Here is a 14005-nt window from a genome sequence, read left to right on the forward strand (position 1 = left end):
GCCAGTGATTCAACTCAGCAAGTAACCTAAATTTCTGCACAGCCAAGTCAGCAAACGAGATTTAGGCCTACGTGCTAGCATCCGACTTGTTTGGTCATCGCTTGCTAAACCGAATTTACTGACGTGAGATGCCAAGTTTCGACTTGCTCAGTTGTTGCTTGCTTAGTTTTATCATTTGCCAACTTCAACCACTTGCTGAAATGCTGCTAGCTCAGTTGTCACTTGTTCGATTGCCATATTCTCAGTTTGCAACTGCTGACTTGTAGGAGACTCCCTTTACCTTAGTCTGGCTAGCTAACGTTTGTATTTCTACAGTATTAGCACTCAGTCTTGTCAGGACTGTGATTTCAACAAAATATTGCTAACACATTGTTTAGGGGTCCGCGTTCGCGAATAAATTATGTACCGGCACTGCAAAGTTTGTTTCAGAATTTCGACTTCACTTTGATCTTCCAATGAAGGGTTTTTGGAAGAACTTCTCCAATGCCTTCACGATTTCACAAGCGTTTAATATTGCAAAAAGGCAATTCTACACAATGTATGATGTAAAGCTGCAAAACATTGAACAGCGTGTATCGCATTATTTTTGCCATCTTTATTGCAAATAACTTCTCTAGACAGACTAAAAATAAACGAACCCCGACGAGGGTGGTTAACACGATCTTGTTTTATGTAAGATATGGAATATTAAACTTCTGTGGCAGTGTTTCGTCTTGCTTTTTACAAATAGTAATAGTAAAAAAAGCGCTGGAAAAATTAAAAACAAGTGGGCCTCCAGAAAGCGATGGTCTCCGCAGCCTGGAGGTATAGAAGCCAGTTAACATGGCCAGGGCCGGATTTAGCTGATGGGGGGCCCGGGGCACTGTTAGATCGGGGAGCCCCGTGCATACAAATTTTTTGCGCCGGAGCAGCAAAAAACCACCTCTACGTCTACAGTACCATCAATTCAGCACTGCACAGCATTTTGCAATTTGAAACTGCACAGCGTATTGCATTTTAAAAGAAAAAAAAAATAACACTTTTTCCACGTAGGGGGGCCCGGGCACCTGCACCGTCTGCTCCCCCTAAATCCGGGCCTGAACATGACCATGGAGATATTAGCATAATAATGTGAAAGCTATGCGCAAAGCGGCTATTCCAGCAATCCAGTCAGAGCTAACTAGTCAATAGCCATCTTAGCACAAGTTTGTGAGAAGGGTCGTTTCATGCAGTGTTTCTTTATGGCAATGGAAGGTAAGCAGCCTATCCAGAACTACCTTTGGATATTTAAGTTTGGGATAGAAGCTCAAAGCTTTTAATTATAAAATTAACCTAAGTAGACGATAAACAATGGATTTCTAATGGAACTTGTTTGTAGTTTAAAATCTCTTCCTGGATTCATCTGTTTTGAAAAAGACTTCACAAAATAATGCAGCAGAGCGATTGAATAACATGAGTTATTTCTTTGGACTTGAATCAGCAAGGAAAATAATTCGCTAAATAAAACCTTTAAAATTCGACTAAAACACAAAGCAATGACAATTCAATCAATACATTGGTTACAACACTAACTTGCAAAAGACAATCGAACGATATGTCACTTATTGAAAGAGTGGTTAGAAGATATGTTTGTGGAGACTTTGAACTTTCACGGGTTGGTTGAATATTGTTAGAACAGAGAATCGCTTGCACGTTATCTCTCCACCAAAGTTGGTTAAAGGTTAACAACAAAATAATGCGTGATGAGGTCACCGAATACGTGGACTAGCCTACTTCTGGCTTACTCTGCATTAATATGAAAAAACGTTGAAAAAAACACCACTCTTTGTTCACAAAGCTGAAAAATTAAACAAACAATTTTCTAAAACGTTTAATTTCATTCTCACATGTTACGATCTTTCATCATATGTTGTTTTGAACAAAAGAAAATACAACAACTATAAAGCGAAACAAACAAATCTGCTCCGATAACATGGAAAGTAAAATATTTTGAATTTCCAAAAATGCAACGAAACAAGATTTATGGCTCAACATTGCGCGATGCCATTGACATCGTAACAATTGTCATCGATGTGTTTTTCTGCATTGGTTTTACGAGCAAAATTGCTCATGTTACAAATGAACGGCTTTGAGCGGAAACAATGGGTAAAATTAGTGACTCTTCATCATTTTGTAATGCAAGATGGCAATGAAGAAAAAGCGCTTTTCCAAACATCAAAAAATTATATACTGATAATGTTGATGATGTTTACATTTACGGAAACCGCTGTTGAATTCATCAAAGAACTAATTGATGCTGAAGAACCCTATGTGTCAAGTTTCTTCATATTCTGCAAACATGTTTTGCATTTAGATTTTTACAGTTTGAATCTGTCAAAACATGGAACCAAAATACTTCCTAAAATCGGGTTTTTCATAACGAACAGCAAAAGCATGGAATGATTACATTTGAAAAAAGCTTGTTATACGTAGCAGAACATACAAGTCAAAAAATGATCATTATAATGATGATGATGATGAATGGCTAAACTTCTAAAAATTATAAAAATGATGATGAATGGCTGAACTTCGATTTAGAGATAATGAATTGCATGGGTTTCTGATTCCATTGATCACTTATTTGTATAATCTTGGGTAGAATTATAAACATCGTTTTGACAGAAATATAAACGTTTCTGCTGCATATAACATGCTGATGAATTTTGGCTCTACTTTTTGTTGCCTCAGGGAAACAGTAAAAAATGAGAAAAAGGTTAAAAAAACGTTTAATCAGACTCTCAGCAAGTGGTTAACAGTCTAGTTGCAATTTTCGGGATTAAAAAATTATCTTCGTTTTTCCGATCATTGTGACGTTGAAATTCATATTATCACTTGGGGAAATGGGAAAAAATAGTCTAAATTATTATTTTTGAAAAATTCATTTAGACAGTGATCAGAAATTGGTAAAATTTGGAAAAGTTGCAGAATGTAAAAATTCAGGCCGTTAAAGAAAGTATAAAATAATCTTGGTTCAATCCTGTCAAATAAAATTGTCTTGTTTTTTTGCTGTATACACCTACAATTATCAAAAAAAACGTGCAAACAATTTTTTAAACGTAAAATTTTAATTACTTGCATGCTATCTCTCCACCAGAGCTGCTGGTCATAGGTTAACAGCAAAACAATGCGTGATGAGATCAACCAGCACGTGGGCTGCTGTAAAACTTTAAAAACACAAAAAAAGCATCGCTCTTTGTTCACAGCGCTGACAAATGAAGAAAATGATTTTCTGAAACAATTAGTTTCAATCTCATATATTACGCTCTTTCATTGTTTTGAAACGAGAATTTAACAATAAAATCAAAAATAAGTTTATTTGCTATTTTGAACAAAGGAAAATGCAACAAACATAAAAGCGAAACAAATAAATCTGCTTTGATAACAAGAACAGTAAAAGATTTTGAACTTCAAAAATGCAACAAAACAAGATATATCAAGATGACTTATGGCTTGACATCGTAACAATAGTTATCGATATAATGACCCGATTAGTTTATCGTTATTAAATCGCAACAATGAATTGTGCATCTTCAATTTCTTCAACATTTCCAACTACTTCCCACGTATTCTTCGCTGCATCATAAGTTTCTATTGCGTCGGTTCCTCTGTAAATTGTGATCGAATAAAAATTAGAACACGAAGCTATAATTTTAAAAGACAAAACATTGTTGAAAACTGATAATAACTCAAATGTTTCAGTCAAATCAACTCCGTCGCTTGCAAAAGTTGGATATTTGTAAATTTGAAATATTAAAAACAAAATGGACTAAAACTTGAAATTTTACATCAGCGATGGACAGATTCAACCAAACTATGTTTCAATAAATTGTAATGATTTCATATTAAGTTAGTAGAATCTCGTATGTTTCTATTCACAGGTTGGTAGACTCCATTAATTCAACATATTCATGCTTTCTATGCATTGATGACGTTCACAAACAACCACTCACCCTCCAGCGACATGCACCATCCCGTCTATGACGCATGAACCGTGGTTCCATCTCGCAACGTTCATATCAGCAACATCGGACCATGCTTGCTTGCGTGGATCGAATCGTTCAACAGAAGATAGATCGGCCTCATAGTCGTCATATCCTCCTTTTCGAACAAGGTTTCCAAGTTAATATTCACAAATTGTATAAATAATCTGATAACCTAATAGCTGCCTCGTTTATTCAGTGCAGATTTGTTCTATTGCAAAGTTTACACCAAACAATCAACTCAAGGTAAACTAAATACACGAAGAGTATATCAACCATGATGAACAAACTGTCATAGCATCTGCATTGGCCTATTAAGTGAATGATTTCGAATGAGTTGCAAAAACAGCAAAATTTGGTTCATCTTACAAGAACGAACATTCATAGCAGTTTGAAACAAAGTTAGCAACATTTAAAAAACACATTTTTGCATTTTATGCAAAGACAAAATGAGTGACGTCATGCAATGGAAACATTTAGGAATCATAAGTGGTCAGATATCGCAATCATCTTGAATCTGAGATATAGTGACACCTAGAGTTGACATTTGTTCAGCAGGGGATGCCGCGAGCGAGTATTGCCTAAATGTTGTGTTCATGTAGATTGCGCTAAATAAGAACCCACTATGTTGCTTCAGTACCTTTACTATAATGAACTAAGATTGCATTTATTACCTTATTTGGTTATTTATTATAGCAATTGTTTGGAACGGCATTTTCAAATTTGTCTGTTTCATTTTAACATAAGTATGATATTTCCTTCTGTCATCAGTTTCACATCCTAAGAAAGCCAGGCTATTTGAAAACTAGTTCTACATTGTTCCGTATTGGTTCTTCGAGCAAAAATGCTTATATTACATATGAACAACTTGGATCTGAAACAATAGATAAAATAAGTGACTCTGCATCATTTTATAATGCAAGATGACAGTGACAACAAGTGGTTTTCTCAAAATCAACAAGAACGCTATGCCATTGAGTTTTGTTATATTCTTCAAACATAATGATTTGTTACAATTTGCAGAAGTCTGTTGATTTTTTCGACTGTTGATAAATAAACAACTTCTGTCAAACAGTCCCCAAGATGAAAACTTGAAGCGACTTCAATTTGCCAACATTCCGTTTCCCGAAGTGAAGCTTACAAACCAGTTGAATATTCAAAACGTGGCAAGATCGGTTGTGCTGGAAACGTTTTATGATGATGAAATGAACCGAAACATTCAGTATTCATCTAGTTGGAAACCAAAACTCAGACACACTCGTAGATGTAGAACTTAGAAGCTTCAAGCTGTTCATAATGGTGGACCCACAACAATTTCCTGTGTACTTGGCAACGACAAAGCGAATACTTCCGTTTGCTTTATGTTGAAAATTTAAGTTGGCTGCTGGAATTTAATGTCAGATTTTATTTTTAAAAGCTTTACTGCATGTTCTTATTGAAGTTACCACCAATTATTTATACATTCAACGAATTTTTTTTTTTTCAAATAATGATCCAAGAATATCTCCTTTGTCATTAGGTACCGCATTGTAAATCACTAAACTGAAAGTTCGAGAAAGAAAAACTTATATTTAGCTGTTCACGACTTTTTGTGTCAAGCAGGTTTATAAGAAAATACTTAACAGTTCCAGCTAATCAAAAACTAACGAAACATGGAAGGCCAACCCGTGTAGTATTGTGACATCAAATTGACAGTCGTCATACTAGCAATGGTTTGTTTCGAAACTTTTCTGTCACGAAGAACGCCACGAAGATGCATTGTGAGTACTAGATTTAGTTTGTTTTAATACTTTCGATAATTATTTCGCTTGTCATGGATTGCATGTATTGCCAAGCCTGTATGAACAAACAATCCAGATACCAGGCCAATGAAATGGTTAATAAAGTCAAATTCCAAAAATTGAGAAAGAAAATCGATAAATCGTCTAATTCTACATTAACTTTTTTATTTATCAACTTCGAAAGCTTTTCTCATGCTCGCCTGGAACTTAGTTGCGTATGTTCTATTAATTATATTGAGCTACTCAACAAAACTTCAGATTTTAGATGTCCTACTGTAGTTGTTACAAACAGATCAATATAAACATGGCAACAAACGTTGATATAATAACACAATCAATCCTACCTATTGCATAGACTTGATCGTGTAAAACAACTGCAGGGAAGTCACATCTTTTAAATTTCATGGACGGAATTCTTCTCCACCGACCTTCTCGTGGATCCATGCATTCCACTGTGTTCAACGCCCCTCCGTTATAACCACCGACAACGTATATCAATCCTGTTGGAGATTGATGTTTTGTTAATAATAATATTCCAATTTCATCCTCAGATTTCTTTATAAATCAATGTTTATTCCAGCCACCGACAACGTATATCAACCCTGTTGGAGAATAGTGTCTTGATAGTAATATTTGATTTTCATCCCATGCTTTCTTTATGAATCAATACTTTAAATAGGAAAATGAAGCTACATATGGTTGTTGTGACGGTATCAATAATAGTAATAAACACAGGATGGGACTGCACCAGGCATTTTAATTATAAATTAATTTCTTGCGTTCTTCCAGTGACTGTAGACTTGACTATCACAAGAAATAATAACTAGCTTTTCACTTCTGACGTTTCGTCAGTCAGCATGACTGACTTTCACAAGGGGGCTAAAACAAGTAAAACTACCTGTTGTGCAGCAAATGGCACAAGACAGAAGCATATTAAACGCAATGAAGATCAACTATCAAAAATTAAAAAAACCTCCATCACCAAGTTAACTCCACAACACCAGCAAGCGTTGAAAGTCCTGCAATCTGATGAATCAAGAAAATTTTTAAAGTACAACAGTCGTCATGGACGGTAAAGTGTATGACTCTAAAGTCTAAATTAATGGCTCTTTTATGTGACAATAACACTTTTAATTTTACCTGCAAAACCTAATCTTGTAAGGAAAATAGCTAAATCGGTTACCAAATTAATTTGGCGATACGCTGCTGAGCATAAAAGTATCATGCCAGTCTATCACAGTCTTAAATGTGATAAAGATGTTACTCCCAGGATTTATGGTATATTTAAGCTTCGTAAACCTAATATTTCTCGTCGCCTCATAGTCTCTTTTATTGGGTCACTTACTTATAAATTATCAAAATTCTTAATTGATATTTTGTCTCCACTCTTTGATCTCTTCACTTCTTTGCCTCTCCCACACCCTGAACCTCATTTCAAGTTTATTATCATCAAATGAATTACTTACAAGTCGGGCAAAATTATCTGCAGGTGACGTAATTCAAGCTTTAAAACTGTGTTTTCAATCAACCGCTTGTTGTTATAAAAATGTGTGACGTCGTCTAATTTATGGTACGCCGATGGACTCCTGCATTTTTCGAGTTGTTGTAAACATTTTTATAGAACTCGTTGAACACATCGTTGATAAAGTCAGTCGTGCTGAACGACGAAACGTCGGAAACAAAAAGCTATTTATTATTTTAACATCTTGCGATAGTTTAGTGATAGCAGGGCGGCTCCAGGTATGCTGCACACGCGCAAATATATCCCGTTTAGTTTGCGAGCTCAGTCGTTTTGGCGCAAATTCGACATTGAATTATTATTTACTTTCTTAAAGTTCAAATTCTAAACGACATTTTTTTATCACACCTGAATTCAGTATAACCCAAAACAGAATGCAACAAATAATTTAGTCTTACGAAAGTCATGCAAAACGTTGATAGCTATTACGTAGTATTGCTGTAACTTCAACATACGAATTTTGATAAGCAACAGTACGTGTGATTGCACTTACAGAAAGAAGTAATAAAAAATTTGTAACGCGGCATTATACATGGACAGGATTTTATTTTTAAAGCAACTTGGCGCCATATTTTATGACAACACAAATATGGAACCCTTGCCAAAATGTTAAACTCGGCACCTGTCAGTGACAGAAGGCAAATGTCGCGGCTGTCATAATGAAATCTGGCGAACACCATCACATATTGCAAATCAAAGACAGCGAAAATCGCTCAATCGCTCAACTTTGTTTTCATTGTAAAAAATTGTCATTTCGAGCAAACATAAGCTACTGCACCTACCACGAACCTAAAGGAACAATCATTGAGACAAAGAAAATAATGAACTTAAAACAGAAAACTGAAACAATCGGTGACACAAAAATAACACAACCAACAAACGTGCTATTGTTCCTCGTTTTATATCAAACCAGAGTCGGAATCGTGCTTTTTCCACCGATTCCGACTCCAGATACCTCACAAACCTTCCGACTCCACAGTAGGGTGGCTCGTTTTTGAACTTTTTTTTTTTAATTCTCTCGGGGTAGTGGGGAAATGGTGCCAATGAGTGAGGAAACTCTCATGACAAAATTTGAGATTCGTAACAAATTGTCTTTAGCCTCCTCATGGGGCTCAAAAATCGAAAAATGGGGTCAAAAACGCATTTTTTCCAAAAAATAAAAAAAATATTTTGCAAGAATATTTTTAGTTTGGGTAGATACAATATTGTTTAGATATATTTAATTAACCTAAGAAAAAAAATTGGAGTCATTTGAACTATTCCTTCAGCTTCCTCACACCTTCTGAAAATTTCGCATTTTGCTGAAAATTTCGCATTTTTGTGTGTGGTTACAGAACCACAAAACGTCATTGCATTTCTCTTTATAGACCTGCCCTGAGCTGTTGCGTCACTTTTTAATGAATTCGGGTTAATTTGGTAGTTAATTTGGTAATCCATTTTATATGGAAAATTGTAAACCTGCAAGATGTAGTGGTATCCATCTTGAACTCTGAGCGTTGCGCGAAGAGAAAAAAAAAAGAAAAAAAAAAGGTAGGATATAGTGACGTCTTCTATTGAATTTGCGTCACTGATGAAGCCATGGTTGTCACAACGAAAGCTTTGACAAAAAATTGAAAGAATTTAAACAATACATGTTTCTATTGCTGTTTTAAGGTAAAAGTAACTTTTACTTATTAACACATGATGTTTCAAATGAATATTTCGGTAATGCCCTGAAGAACGATAATACACAGTAGCAACAGCAGTTACTAAAGGTTACAATAGCAAACAGCAAGGCTTCTGAAAGCGATTCAAACCAGCGAAATTATAATCAACAACACAAGGAAGGTTTTCAACAAAAACACAATCAACGAATTCTACAACAACGCAATCAACGTATTCAACAAAATCAACAAAAACTTAGGCTACAGCAATGTTGAACACAATAGCCTAGTGCTAAATTTTCTGTTCAAATGTTAAATTGCTTTTTATTGTCAAATTTTTGGCGTTATCTTTCGGCTCAGTAACGTTGTTCCAATGAAAACGTCTCTGTTTTCTTGACCACAAACTTTACTGGATGTTGTTTTCTTGACCACAAACTTTCCGTTACCAACTTTAACATTCTTTCCACTGCTTGTGTGTGACAGGGAATTTTGAAGAGCTCACTTGGCACCGGTAGTGGAGTTCCTTGACTGATTGCTTTGCATATTACGTCATCTGTTACATCTTGCAGCAAAGGTAGTGGTGTGAGATCAACGTTTTGCCAGTCGATTAATTCATGAAATGCCGTCGCGTCAAAATTGATGATTGGAATCTTAAAACCTCGCACACTGCTGTTTCGTTCTGCTATCAGTTTTCGGGCACGCAAAACTCTTCTCAATCCAAGTTCCCGGATAATTTTACTGTCGTCAGCAACCATGGATAACAAAACACTTTCTGGATGGGCATTATATCCATTTCTTTGCATCACTGGAAGAACGATTTGTTTGACTTCTATTGGCAGGCAGCGTGTTCTCATAATTGTTTCGTACATGTGCTTAGCACCAAGTGTAGCAGATGGATTGCATTTTATTTTGAACCACATTGATGTATATACTTTCATAATAAATTCCATCAGAAGAATTAAAGTGCCAGATGGGTTGGATTTCGTCACACAGAGACGCAAAATTCTGTTTGCTGTCGTCAGCCAGCGTGAATGACATATTGTTCCAGGATTACGTTGAAATGCAAGATCATTCACAGTGGCTTTTGATGTTGCTCGGTGGATTTCATATAGATACTTTTGGTCAGTACTTAGGTCATCACAGTCCACTTTAATAGTTTCTATTACAATTGTGCGAAATTTAACGTTAACTGCAACTTGTTCGCAATTTCCCAAAGCTTGGCCAATTTCTCCCGTGAATCCACCTGGTCCACATGTTCTCCCATCAAGTTTTTGAATTAAATGTCTTAAAGGCAATTCATTCCCATGAAGTTGGCAAATTAACCACTGTAATGGCCTGCCAACCGCTCTTTCCAACAATGCAACAGCTCCATTTTTTGTGCCTGTATTTACATTTGTTCCGTCGCAACCAATTGCTCTCAAGTATGTTAAATCTAGATTGGATGTGTTGGAATTAAAGAATTTTATAATAGCTCTCAAAATATTTTTTGAAGAACCAGATTCCTGAGTGACATGGCTAATGAACTTTGATCCAGGCTCTTGCAACATACATATATGTTCTTCTTTAACCAGTGATTTTGAAAACTTGCTGCCTTTTTTTACATTTGTAAGTGTTTCATCAATGCGCCCATCAAAATAAATAGCAAATGGGGAAACAAAATCTGCATCACTGGAGCTTTGTGCTTCTCTGCGGACCTTTTTTCTTTCTCGACGAATTTTATGTCGATCTATAACAGAGCTGTCATCATTTTCACTTATCACCCCAATGTCCAGCAACAATGAGCTTGCAATAAAAGCTGCTGTTTGTGAATACCAAAAATAATCATTTTTCTATTCGTGCGCTGGTCAATCAAGAAGTCCTGCTCCTTACAGGGCACTTTTTTAGAAGCAGAACATGTGCAAGTTGTAAAATCCAAACATTTACAAGCAGCAATATCAAAAGCTTTTTTCCTTGATTTTGAATACTTTGTAGTTTGTCTTGGTACAAAGGAGTGTCTGCTCTGAATGGATAATTTTTCTGGAATTTTTTAAGCTGTGCATGGTAAGTATTTAACATATCCTTGACCCGTTTCTTCGAAACAATGGGGATAGAAGCTGACTCCCATATTTCCATTACTGAGTTAGTGACTATTTCAGAAATTCCTGAAAAGGCCGGTTCTTTAGATGACGATTCCAGAAAAGACATTCTTTGAAACTGGCATGCTTTAATGACATCTTCGTAGTTTGGCAATACAGTAGCTGGCAAAGAGTTTGGCTGTCCAAATACAGGACACTCAGTACTTTTCCTGGTTAATTTTCTCATCATTTTAGCGTAGGCCTTTATACACATAGCAAACTGCAAACACATAAGAATTCATATTTTGAAAGGTTAGTACGACTATAACTGTCTTCCAGTCAATTGAACCAGTAAAATAACTAAGTTAGTTAGTTAGTAGTCAACCTACTAACTAACCTACTCTTCCTGCTCAAACAAGAAGAACTGGGTCAACAATCAACAATATGTGTTTTTACAAAAAGTCACGCCATATTAGCTAACAAAGTAAACAATATGTTGATTGTGATGCTGTTGTGGTGTGCTATTGCAGCCGGTTGTAGGCGAATTCTTCGTAAACAATTCTTCGTAAAGCAATTCTTCGTAAGCAATTCTTCGTAAAACAATTGTTCGTAAACAGTTGTTGGTGAAATGAAATCCGTAAAAGAATTTTTCGTAAAGCATTTCTTCGTATACATCAAATCTCCATTGCATGCACGAATAAATGCTTTGGGAAGAATTGTTTTACAAAGAATTAACTTTACAAAGAATTGTTTTACGAAAAATTGCTTACGAAGAATTGCTTTACGAAGAATTGTTTACGAAGAAAACGTCGGACACCATTGTAGCCACTGATAGTAATTATTTCAATTTTTTGTCTAAGCTTTCGTTGTGACAGCCACGGCTTCGTCAGTGAAGTAAATTCAATAGAAGACGTCACTTTTTCCTACCAAATTAACCCAACTTTATTAAAAAATGACGCAACAGCTCGGGGCAGGTCTGTAAAGAGATAATATGCAATGACGTTTTATAGTTGGCAAAATGTCTAACGCAATTATGTAACCACACACAAAAATGCGAAATTTTCAGAAGGTGTGAGGAAGCTGAAGGAATAGTTAAAATGACTCCAATTTTTTTTCTTAGGTTAATTAAATATATCTAAACAATATTGTATCTACCCAAACTAAAAATATTCTTGCAAAATATTTTTTTTATTTTTTGGAAAAAATGCGTTTTTGACCCCATTTTTTGATTTTTGAGCCCCATGAGGAGGCTAAAGACAATTTGTTACGAATCTCAAATTTTGCCATGAGCGTTTTCTCACTCATTGGCACCATTTCCCCACTACCCCGAGAGAATTTAAAAAAGTTCAAAAACGAGCCACCCTACTCCACAGCCCTGATAAGCTCAAATAATTCAATACAAAATTGCTGCATGCGATATTTAGGACATGAAATTTATAAAAGATTTAAGATTTGTTTGGGACGCTAAGATCATAAGCTATTTTAATTTTATTGAAAAAGAAAATCAAACAAAAGAACAAACCAACATTTGGAGTAAAGTAAGTTGGAGCAAAGTGGACGATGTAAACAAAATACATTGAATTTAAAGTTAATTTCCGGATGAACAAACGTGCAAACATTTTGCATCTATTTCATTTCTAGGGTTTTAACGATTTTTTTCACTACATACAGTGTGTTGCACTGGAAGACCATTATTTTGCTAATGTAGTTTCTAACTCATGTCTCTTTACACTTAGTGACTCAGGCAGCAAAATCTGTCATTTTTACATTGATTCAACGTCTACATGCGTTGAATCAATATAAAAATGATAGATTGTGTTGTCTGGAGAGTTGGATACACAGAATGTAAGATGCATGGTACAAACTAAACAGTTTGGGCTGGTTTCAACTTTTTGTGTGTTTTCATGTTGCTCATTACTCCATTACTTTTCATATGTATGCACTAGGACTGCTTGAAACAAACTTTGTCTGGTCAAAACAAATCGAATTCCTTCACAAAAACATTTAATGCAAAGCAATGTTAAGACAAATGCTCTACGTATTTTTTTGAATAGAAACCATCCTTGAATAGAAACCGCCCTCGAATAGAAGCCGCCCTCGAATAGAGACCGCACGATTTGATTAAAAATAAACAATAGAAGCCTCCCTGGAATAGAAGCAGCCCAGTTTACCAATAAACATCGCCATTTACGCGACAAGCCTCTTAAGAAACTCGAATGGCTAATCTATCTGTTCCCGACGGCCCTCCCTATTGTACAGTAATGGTTCGTGTGACAAAACAGTCGACTAACTGTGCGATAATTGCAGTTTGAAAACATTCGATTTGATGAGATTGATCAATCCCACTATGAATCGAATGTGATTGTGATCATGTTGTTGTTCTCAATAAAATAAAGAATGGTTTGTAAAACCAATGAAATTATGAGATATTGGATTATTATGTGTTCGTAATATGTACTTATAAATTTATTAAATGAGTTTTACTGTGTAACAGTGTTGGCACCATCTATGAAATACTTCATCACAACACATTGATTTCACTTATTTAATTTTTCAAAAAAGTTCAAACCTCCAGTGGAAGCCAAAGCATGACCACAACGACCTTCATTCATATCAACGCTGTTGTACCATTTGTTTTCAACAATGTCGTAGCTTTCACATGAAGTCAAACCAATGGCAATGCCTCTCCTGCCACCAACAGTGAAGATTGAATCTGTTCATGTATAAACATTGATTCTCTTCAATTGTAATTTTGTTTAGAACAAAATAGATCATATAATAACAGAAACTTAAATATAATAGATTTAATGATTTTCATAATTATTGCCAAACAGAATACAAATTTATATTAAACAATGCGAACAAATTTTGTAATGTATAAACGCTGGAATTAAATCATAATTAAAATCCTGTTATTTTGTATTACTTAACAATCAGAAACAAACCTATAATTTATATTGCTTTTCTTATTGATTCAAAGAATTAAAATAAAAAGAATCTTGATGATTTT

The 14005-nt window shown here is 35.2% G+C and overlaps 1 protein-coding gene across 1 annotated transcript; it reads right to left on the bottom strand.

Annotated features, from left to right (window-relative positions):
* Positions 1-3230: 3230 nt before the first annotated feature.
* LOC145774018 (uncharacterized) lies at positions 3231-13666 on the bottom strand. Its single transcript, XM_082585151.1, has 4 exons — positions 13565-13666; positions 6124-6279; positions 3969-4116; positions 3231-3623 (listed from the first exon to the last, which is right to left on the bottom strand). The coding sequence occupies exons 1-4, from the start codon at positions 13605-13607 to the stop codon at positions 3521-3523; spliced, it is 450 nt and encodes a 149-aa protein (XP_082441277.1). The 5' UTR covers positions 13608-13666; the 3' UTR covers positions 3231-3520.
* Between the last annotated feature and the right edge of the window lie 339 nt (positions 13667-14005).

Source organism: Aplidium turbinatum, chromosome 7, assembly GCF_918807975.1.
Source record: "Aplidium turbinatum chromosome 7, kaAplTurb1.1, whole genome shotgun sequence".
In the NCBI taxonomy this organism is placed as follows: domain Eukaryota; kingdom Metazoa; phylum Chordata; class Ascidiacea; order Aplousobranchia; family Polyclinidae; genus Aplidium; species Aplidium turbinatum.

Excerpts from the sequence above, each read along its gene's own strand:
- LOC145774018 (XM_082585151.1), bottom strand. The coding sequence starts at position 13,607 with ATGAATGAAGGTCGTTGTGGTCATGCTTTGGCTTCCACTGGAG. Across the intron at positions 6,280-13,564 it reads TGCTTTGGCTTCCACTGGAG|GATTGATATACGTTGTCGGT; the intron begins GTTTGAACTTTT and ends AATCTCCAACAG. Across the intron at positions 4,117-6,123 it reads CGATCAAGTCTATGCAATAG|GAGGATATGACGACTATGAG; the intron begins GTAGGATTGATT and ends TTGTTCGAAAAG.